Below are 10,724 nucleotides of genomic sequence, written 5' to 3' on the forward strand. Positions count from 1 at the left end.
ATTTGATCATCTTCTTAAAAAATTAGACCGAAATTGCAAAATCAAAAAAGATGGTTCAGTTTTGTAAAAGCTCAAAACTTAGAGAATTTTTTATGCAAATTGGCCAAGCCAATTTAGAAAAAATAAAGAATTTTCAAGTTTCGCGTACAAACTAAAGAAATGGTCAAAATGATAGTGACATTAAAAAAAAAAAAAAAAAAAAGAAAGAAAGGGTGGCCATGGTCAGATCAGAACGGTTTCAATTCAACCCGATTTGGATTCTTAACCCAAATCCAACCCGATAAATAATAATAATTATTAAAACAAAAGAAAATTTGTTAAGAAATAATAAAGAAAATCATTAAATTCTTAATAAATTTCTTAATAATTAATATATTAAGACATTTATTAAGAAAGAATAATAAAATTTATTAACAAAAGCAACTAGAAATACAATGTGCAACAAAGAAAAGAAGCACAAAAAGTACAAAAGTATGCAACCAATCATGTAATGCATCTAATAAATAATTATAATAAGTACAATTAGGCTTTAAAAAAAACTCAAATAATTTCTTAGGTGAATAATAAGAAAAACAATAAAAATAATAGTAAAGTTAGAATACTTCAAAATAAATAAAATCGCTTACTTATACATTATTTCTTATGATGGGGCATCTAACTTGATGTTCAGTGCAGCTAAACTATATTTAGACTATTTGAACTTCACAAGAATTAAATTTTGTAATTTTTGTCATCATTTATCTAGCGATCAAATAATCTCGAATTCACCACCACCAGCATTGTCACTTTGTGACACTCCAATTGTTAGTCATTGATATCGAAAATTTGTAAAATTTGAAGCTTAGAATGTTCAAATAGCTTATATCATGTTTAAGGGGCCGATCGTCAATTCATACAACCCATCACCGAAAATAATGCGAAGTAAATAGTCTCATACACTTCTTGAAGCACCCAAGCTTTACCCCGAAAATAGAAAGTAAAATAAAGCGAGTCCCTGATGGAAATGAAGAGAAAAAAAGGTTTGGAGAGCTTGGCTTGATGTGTGTATTCCATCAATCTTCTTCTTTTATAATCATAACAAGGTTAGCAATTCAATAACATTTGCGAGGCAAATTTGATATAACTGATCTTGCGCAACCACAATAATTCGAGAAATATCTGTTATGCACTGAACTTCAGCAACTTGTGGAGTTCTAGTAAAAGGAATGATATTCTATACTATTCTGAGAGTCTTGCTTGGGTTTGGAGAGCTTGGGGACTTTTTCAGAACCTAATTAGCGCGAAAATAGACCTCGGAGGCCGAAATCTACAAAAGCTTCCCTTTTGGCTATCGCTCACCCGTACCAAGTTCGAGTACCCGAACCTTGTTGTGCAAGGGTTGGCTCAGCTCTCGGATTTTGCAGAACTCGGCTAAGTACCGGTACTGAACCAAGTTGTACCAGTATTGATTCGAGCGGGTACCGAAACACAATAGAAACCAAAAATTTCAATGTTCGAGTTTTGCGGACCTGAACTCCTAGGTACCGAAACTGCCTAAATACTGGTACTCCAGTTCGCTTACCAGTACTCAATGGTGTAGAAATTATTTCGCACAGCTTGTAATTTCTAGCTTTTGGAGGGGCTTCTAGGGATATTGTTACATCAAGTAGAAGTACCCTTTCACCCCTCTCTTTTGCCATTGTGGCTAAAGCTAGAGAGAGGAGGAGAGGTGACCCTCTTTGTACCTTGGATCCTTCCCTCTAATCCATCTAACCATGGATTCATCTTCGTCTCTTCATTTCCTCCATGGGTGCAAGTATCTAGGCCTTAGAGGGGAGCTCGGGATTGAAGGAAGGAACTTTTTTGAGGCTTGGACTTCAACCCTAACATCTCATAACTTGGTTGTGAGCTTGATTTGAGGTTAGTAGCATTGTTGCATCTTCTATTTGTGAGTTTAGAAAGAAGTTTTAGTAGGAAACCTAGTTTTGTGGAAACTATGATTTATTTTTTGGATTCTCCTATTAGAAGCTTTTGGGATAAAATTGATGAATGTAGAACACTCTTGTAGGTTAGATTTGAAACTCCAATGCTTTAATTTAGACTTTGAGCAAGTTTTACTTGATCTAAGATAATTTTCACCTATTTTCATTTTGATTTTGGTGAATTTCATGGTGAGCATTTTAGAAACTTGTAACTCTTTGAAATTTTTTTTTAGGGTGCAAGAAGTCTAAAGGGCAACTTCATTTGTAAAACGATCGAGTTTTCGACGATTATCCAGTAGATTTGACCTTATCGAAATTGGTGAACTCTTTCTATATCTCCTATCATATTATAGAATTCAATAGATGGTTTAATATGTTATGCATGACAACATAAAATTTTTGAGTATACGGCATAATCATTCTGTATATGAAAACTAGCATTCTCTGTATAGTAGAGGATTATGTAATACGAACATGCATGTCAAGACATGTGAATTTGTATTGGATATGATAATCTTCTTTTGCTCAAGTATTTATGCATGCGATAGTTGAGTTGTATTATATAAAACACTGCATGATTAGTGGAACTATTGGGCTAGAACTTCCATGAAAATTCTTTATACTTGCTATAGCTAAGAGGAAACATTACCCATTGCATGTAAATGACGGGTTGTAGAGTTAAGTATTTTATACTTAAACCAAGATGAACAACTAGATATGACATTATGACAATGTACTCGACTTATATGTCGTCAATTGATATTTCATATTTTAGACATGACAGATGAGGTTTCATACACATTGCCTTTGTACTTATTTGCACAAGCTTGTGAGGGTCGCTCCCTATAAGCCAGCACTCCGGAGTTTAGCCTTTGCGACATCATACTCATCCATGCGGAATTGGGCGCCAAAGTGGGATGCCGTGGGCTAGGCTCATTCTTAGAGAGGAAATGTTGACTACCATGGGACTATTACGCATGGCACAAATCAGAACGTTATCTTGTGTAAGTCCCCATGATTGGGAGAAAGTTAATTGAACTTGACAATTGTACATCACAACTAATTGATACATGCATGTTAGTTATACTTGTAATTGAATCTTTTACACTTGTAAGTATGATGATAGTAAAACTATATATATGCTGAATCGGCATAGTCGTTTGGAGGTACTGTAGTATTTAAACCTTTTTATTCCAATTACTATATCCATACTTTAAATTTTAGCTATAATCTATCTTTATCTCAGTTGACCTAGTGGTATAATTCGTTTTTCTTGGCGACTTACCAATTGAAAACTATTCTTTGATAGTTCTCACCCCTTTTTTTTTTATTTTATTACAGAGTCTTTCATAGCGAGAGAGGTTAGGATCGCGACAAGAGTGCAGCAATTAGCTAGAGCCTCTTGGTGTTGCTATAGCTGGACCATGACGCCTTTCTTTTAATTTATGTAGTGAATGGTATACATTTGTATAGGGATCCCTTTGAATTCATGAGATGTACCCTTTTGTATTTAACTCAGGGAAAACTTCAAACCGCCCCCTATGGTTTCGTCGTTTCTCATTTTGCTCCCCTATGGTTTAAAATGTATCAATTTATTCCCCTGTGGTTTCTTTTTTCTCTTTTTCTTATCAATTTTATTATTTTTTTTCTTAAATCAATGATAAAGTTAAAATTAAAGAGTACTAAAGTAAATATTTGATAAATCTAAATGAGTATCTGAAATTTTTTGTATATAATTTAATAAAATATTAACAAAAAAGCTATCGAAAAGATAAAAACGAAACCACAGAGGGACAAATTGATACATTTTAAACCACAAGGAGGCAAAGTGAGAAATTACGAAACCACAGGGAACGTTTTTGAAGTTTTCCCTTTAACTTATAAATCATCTTGTGATGTATTATTTGATAGTAGTAGTCAGTTTAATTCTTATTGTTAAGCTATTATGTCCTTGTGTAGGATGTGTACTTTTTTCCTTTTCATATTATTGTTGGACAGCCGTGTATATCGGGGGCTGCTTTGTGTACGCGACGAGTCTGTGCACATACCAAATAGACTTCCGCTGAATTCGGGCGTGACAATATCATTACACCACGCATTATTTTTAAGCACATAGAAGTGGAAAGATAAAAGTTTTCAAACAGAAACTCACAATTTACTGCGATAACACAAAATCCTAAAAATGTAAGCTATTATGGTTGAATCTCCTGAATCACCGAAATGACTTGACCGATGGTTTCGAATTGGCGCCTTTCCTTCAGAAGCCTTCTACCACAGTTGAGAGCGTTACGCTCGCAAGATGCTCGCTTGCTTGCATCGGCGATCGATTCGAAATCCTCAACATGGGCTATCCCCACTATTCTCCTGCATTCAAAACCAGTGTTCACTTCAAATGTAAAATTTCAAGTGCTGTAACAGATATTTTTGTTAAGGGGTGCGACGTCACGTGGATTTTGTAATGAAAATTTCTTTTTAAATTCAACAAGTTTGGTAGTCAGATAAATGATATTTATGTAGTCTGAGATGTTTATATAATGAGATTTATAAACACAAGTCAATATGAAAGATTATGAGTGCATATTAAATGCTTGTCTTATTTGATAGGCAAAAAATACTCAGAAGGTGTCAAGTGAAGCAGTTTATTTTGGAAAAGAGAGGTAAGTCGAAAACAAGTTAAGAAAACCAGAATATCTGAACATAGCATGATCCTGAGAAATGTATCATACCTTTTGTACAAAGCGGTATACTAAGTATCTAACTAATGATCAAAGACACTTTACTCCTTTTCTCATGGTGTAGCCCGAAAATATATTAAAGAAAAAGGAAAACTCAAAAAGCCTTTAGAGCGGCGAATGGCTCGTTTCTCAATCACTCGCCTACTTGCCAGCTCTTGTTAGCAAATAATTATGCACTCCAATGGATAAACAATTAACGACTAAGATGTTATTTTGATGCATATAGAATATGTTTCATCTACGACGAATATTTACGAGATTACGGATGTGTAGCTTTTTATTGGCTCTCATGTTATGCAGAAACTATATCAAACTCCTCTATAAAGCATAGATAGTTGAAAATACTTTGACCTTTCTGTCGGGAAGATAGATAAATTTGGAAAATTTAAGGAAGAATCCACCTAACAAAACAAATGAGAAGTAAACTTTTTTTCTAAGCTTGAGCTTGGTAATTTCAGTACCGCACAATATGACGAAGATCAGAATCTGGAGAATTACCTTATCATTTTTGCAGCACCGAATCCAAGAGCATCATGAAATAAATCTTTCATGTACTTTTGCTGGAGAGAAATCTGAAGTTCTGGCTTGTTGTATATTGAAATTGGATATGCTTCACCCTTCCCATCTTTGTGTTCGTCCCAACGAGAAATGAACTTCTTCTGGAAGAGATCCCAAGTTTCTGCAATCGTCCTTAAGATCCGTTGCTTGTATGCCTACAAAAATTGATAGATAAAAATTTAACCAAGAGAACAACCAGTCCCAGATATTACAATACTAGAATGATTTTTGAATCAGCTGCTGGAGCTTGAAACCAGCTTTGCTGGTTAATGAGGCCGGCCGTGTTTGAAAAGTTGCGCCTTAGGCGCGCACTTCCGCGCCTAGGCGCGAGACGCAAGTCTCAGCGCCTCAGGGAGTGAGGCGCGCGCCTCAGACGCGTCTCATGATATTTACGCTCAACGTATCTAGGGTTTGGGCTTTCGGGTTTTCATATTCTAAAATGTTAAGAAATTTTTTAGAAAAATTCCTAATTGAACACTTTCTTTCTCTTTTATCTTGGTCGTGCTCTCTTTCAACCCCCCAATGGCAATAAGTAGCAGCGGTGAAAAGAAAGAAGCAGCAGTAAATACTTTTAAGCTTAAAGTTGAAACATTTTTTTTTTAATTTTTAGGCTGAGAACATTATGCATGCGATTTCTTTACTTTTTTATAGTTATTTTATTTTTGTATAGCTATTTTAGAATTTTTTAACATAAAATGTCCATTTAAAGCAGGCTTGTTAAGAGTGTTTTATTTTTATTAGATATGCGTCTCACCTTCTAGAGGCGCGCGTCTCGCGGTGCGCCTCGCGCCTAGGCTCCACAAGGCCTTTGGGCCTTTTTGCGCGTTGCGCCTTTTCAAACACTGGAGGCTGGTTAATAGTACAATGTGAGGTAGCTATTCAATAGTAGTTAAAGGGCCTTTTGGGAATATCAGTGCAAGAATTTCATATCACAAATCAAACATGCCCAAACAAAAGGTTACATTGTTACACAACATCAGAGGGTTTCTGATAATTAGATTCCATACATTCACGGATTTAACAGCCCATCGGCAAAGGCCGTGCCCATTGTGCCATACCGTGCTAGCATGACTCAAACTCTCTTTTCTTTGAAATTAGCAAGTAATTACCACAATAAAGTGCAAAAGATTTGATTATGTTATGTAAGAAGAGATTGGAATATATTGATGCCCAAAAAAAAAATTATTTTACTCCATATGACAACTTATAGACAGACATGCGTACATAAATTTAGATGTTAACAGATATACAGATTTATATATATATGCTAGACCTTTCTTGATCACATGCACGGCAGCGCGAAACACATGAGATATTTGCACATAAGGTAGGGTAATTATTGTTGATCTTGAAACAAAAAAAAAAAGGAAAGGAAAGGCTCACGGCCTCTCTTCATGAGATTGTCACACTTGTAGATCCAAGAACTTCTATCTCTTTACAGATGAGATTGACAGAGGTATAAGATCTAGCACCTGGTGAGACCAATGCTATCCCCACCTTCACATATAAAAGATGAAGCAAAAGGGTATACTAAATAAGCGACGCAATCCAACAAGAATGACCACCTACAGAGACCATCCAGCGCCTAGATCATAGCAGTCGCATGTATTAACACTTGCTGATCTTCATTACTAGTTTTTCTAAACAGATAAGCGGCGGCAGGTCATAGATTTAAGAGTCAAATGCGTATCATTGGAATAAGAAATCTGAGTCTTCTATCAAGAGTTGTAGGGCTATTCATTTCAAATCTTTTTGTCCTTTCAATTCAACATGAGAACCAACTCCTGAAACTTTGGCTAAATTTTATCTAATGAAGTAATCAGTGAGTTTTAATGATGGGCCAAGATTAAAAGAAGCGTACTCCAGACTCTCTTTTTTTTCATATTCATTGTTATTTTTTTCCCATACAAATTAGCAGCAACACAAGTTAAATCATCCAAGCAGTATTTATCACATTAATCACATCAGCCAAGCAAGAAAAAGATACGTAACAACTTAAAACAACAAAGACTAATCAATTTGCTCAAAAATAAAGCAGTTCATTTGGTACAGTGGTTATAAATGGTTTATCAATCTTGGCTATAGTGGAGGTATCTGAAACAGTGTGGGCAAGTCTCTAGTAGTAATCAAAACTTTTAAAACCTATAATTAACAACTTTGACTAACAACATTTAAACAAGACAAGTACATAACAGCAATTAGATGTTTTCTGAATAAATTAAAGAATTGAGATGTACCTTACGATCATTTCCTTCATTAGCATGTCCATCTTGTGAAAAGTAGGCCAAAATCAAGTTCCCTAAAAAAGCTCCTATATCGTACCCCATTGGACCATAGAAAGCAAATTCCGGATCAATAACCTGAGTTGAATCACTAGTCACCATGATAGAACCAGTATGCAGATCTCCATGAATTAAAGCTTGAGCTCTCTCACAAAACCTACATTCAAAGAAAATCTGGCAAGACTCTAGAAAGAGAGCTCAATGTCAAATATTTGGAGAAAACAGCAAACATACCCCTGCAAAACAATGTATCCCTACAGAACTCAGTTTTTATTTTATAATACCCTCTATAATTCTTATGCATATAAGCCTTTGTAGTTAGAAATGTTGTGCTTCTCTAATACAAAACCAACCTTACCCATTACTTCAGATTTTATAGGGGTATACATGTAAACAGATGATTTTGTAAGAATATAAAGTTAGAAAGTTCAGTTTAATATTGCTTTATACATTGATTTCAGCTCGGCTACTTCAATCTTTAGAGCATCATCTTGCCGAACAGCTTCAGCGTCACGATCAAGGTAAGGAGAAGTCCAACGATTAAAGTGTGAAACCCTATATGGATCTGAGAAAACTACTTGTTCCGTGAGCCTACATATCTCTAGATTCCCGCAAAATTCACCTACTGCAATTTGAATTAAAGGATGTGTCAAAAAGATTTATCTTAATTATGAAATTATGCTACAGAATATGTCATGTATGTCAATTAACTGGCAACAAATTTTTGTGAACTGGTGAATGTCAAATTTACCTGCACGTCTATGCTCTGCTGTAGAATGATATAAAAGGGAAGTGAAGAAAAGCGTCTTTGCCATATATTCCGACATATGCTCTGCAAGCAATGGATATTCAATTCCAGCAATCAATCCTTTTCGGAGAATTATATGGGGAGGTTCCAAGTAGCGCATTCCAATCACTGACATAGACCTGTCAAAATGATAAACCTCAGGGACGTGATCCGGGCACAGCCGGCCGTGCTCTTTTAATGCCAGTGCTTCGAAATACGCACGCTCCTTTGTCATCGGCCATGACTCACCCACTAAGCGGATATATGGAAGAGCCTGTCTCAACATAAGTAAAATTGATCCACAAGAACAGAAAATTAGGAGCGGAACAAAAAATTCTTTAGTACAAAAGTTTGACTCTTCAAAGAAAGTTGTTGTTGGTGAATTCATGACATAATTGAGTTGCGAGCTCGGCATGCATATTTGGAATGCATTTCTTCCATGGAGATCACAATCTAAAAGAAAGGGATAATCACAAAAAATAGGAAAAGAGGAAATAGGGACAATCATCAATATTCCACTATTTCAGAACTTCGCAAGGCCAATCTGTTGACCACTCGACCTGTATCCTTTATATAAAGGATGTACCGCCGGTCTAACTTAATCAGGAAATAAAACACTTTCAGCTTAGCGGGCGTTTGATTAGACATAAAACAAAACCGACAAAATCCGCCGCGAAGCAGTAAACTAAATATTTTATCTAGGAATTTGCTTACAAGAGACAACTTTGAAGTTTGAACCTTTCTAAGGTGAAGATGTTATCTAGGAATTTCGCCCATGGCTAAGCAGCAGATCTCCTCAACATAGTCATGGTCGACAGCAGAACTAATGCTTTAATTCTTAGGGGGTCATCTAGTTTAATATAGTTGTGAATACAGTGTAATTGAAGATGCATGCAACTGGAGACGCAACAATTGAGAATTATTCAACTACAATTTTTTTTTTTTTCATTTGTTTGGTTGCTTGTAGCAAAAAGCTACATTTTTCAGAGCTTGTTATTTTTATGCATGGGATGGTGAGATTACCCCTGGTTATGAATTACTCTCTCCGACTCCTGCGTTTCCAACTACGTCCGATTTTGGGTGTAGGTCCAATTTGCAATATGTAACAAAGTTTTTGGGTTTCTCCGTAGTTGCACTTGCAATGCAGTTTAAAATACAAACAACAACAGGTAACACCCCTACCAATTTTGATTTCGGTTGAATTACAATTACGTCGATCCAAACGCCCCCTTATGCTCGCCGCAACAACAACAACAAAAAGGGGCCGTATCGATCTAACAACTGCACCAATATTTGTTTATGTTGGAAGCGTGATTTTTTCTGATACCAATTGTTGGAACAAGTATTTGTGCTGATATTGATTATGTAATACAGAATCTAAAATAGAATAAAATAATATGAAGAAGAGATATTGTGGGAGAAAGAAGAAAACTAAACTAATACTTAAAAGCATTTAATTACATCCTGGGCGACACGCTCGGCCTTATCCAGTCATATCTACTATGGCTTGTTCATCCAATTAACACATGTCTAACTATATATAGCTATCGGGTCATAACAAATGATAAATCCAACACTTACTTTGGATAATTACAAATATCCTACTATAATTACATAAATAAATGACTTAAAACTTATCTCTGACAATATATTGTAATTAAGTTTGGATTATTATTCCAACAGTTTATTTATCATCATTTATCATGATCAAACTAGAGATTTAATCACAACCGTTTGATCTGAAAAGGGGGGACCTGCTTGAGGACGAAGGAGCCGGCGGGGCCGAGGACGATGTAGACGAAGTTGAGGTTGCCGTCGCCGACTTCCCTGATTTCCACCCCCTCCAACTGCCCGCCCCCCAGCCGCGCCGTCAGTGCCGGCGCCGACTTTATGTACTCCACCACCGACTTCTCGTCCAGCGCGCGAAACCCGTCGCCAGATTCCATGCCTGCCGCAGAATCTGCCGAGTTGGAAGTGGGGGGAGGGCTTTTATTAGAGGAAGAAGAAGAAAAGGACGGAGGAGATTGATGAAAAAAGAGGGTTCATTGAACTTGGACCCTTTTTTTTTTTTTTTTTTTTTTTTTTTTTTTTTTTTTTTTTTTCAAGGACCACTCGTGTGGCTTCACAGTTTCTCAATTTAATATCATGTAATTTAAAATATATCAATTTAGTATCTTGTGTTCCTTTTTTTTTATCTTTTTATTCTCAATTTTATTAATTATTTTTGTTAAATTAGTAACCAAGTTAAAACTAAAAATACTAAAATAAATATTCGATAAACCAAGATGAAATATATAAAATTTTTTGTACATAATTTAATAAAATATTAACAAAAATACTGTCAGAAAGATAAAAATAATATTTTAAATTATAATATACTAAAGTGTAAAAATACGAAATC

General features: G+C 35.5%; 1 protein-coding gene and 1 long non-coding RNA gene across 2 annotated transcripts; one reads left to right on the forward strand and one right to left on the reverse strand.

The window, feature by feature from the left end:
- LOC109718543 lies at positions 1,667 to 3,475 on the forward strand. The gene is made up of 2 exons (XR_002218472.1): positions 1,667 to 1,899; positions 2,195 to 3,475. It is a non-coding gene; the product is annotated as an uncharacterized LOC109718543 (long non-coding RNA).
- LOC109718542 (methylthioribose kinase-like) lies at positions 3,997 to 10,325 on the reverse strand. The gene is made up of 6 exons (XM_020244820.1): positions 10,078 to 10,325; positions 8,288 to 8,597; positions 7,987 to 8,161; positions 7,492 to 7,693; positions 5,195 to 5,409; positions 3,997 to 4,325 (listed from the first exon to the last, which is right to left on the reverse strand). The coding sequence occupies exons 1-6, from the start codon at positions 10,267 to 10,269 to the stop codon at positions 4,154 to 4,156; spliced, it is 1,266 nt and encodes a 421-aa protein (XP_020100409.1). The 5' UTR covers positions 10,270 to 10,325; the 3' UTR covers positions 3,997 to 4,153.

The sequence above is a fragment of the Ananas comosus genome, linkage group 12, assembly GCF_001540865.1.
Source record: "Ananas comosus cultivar F153 linkage group 12, ASM154086v1, whole genome shotgun sequence".
Taxonomy (NCBI): domain Eukaryota; kingdom Viridiplantae; phylum Streptophyta; class Magnoliopsida; order Poales; family Bromeliaceae; genus Ananas; species Ananas comosus.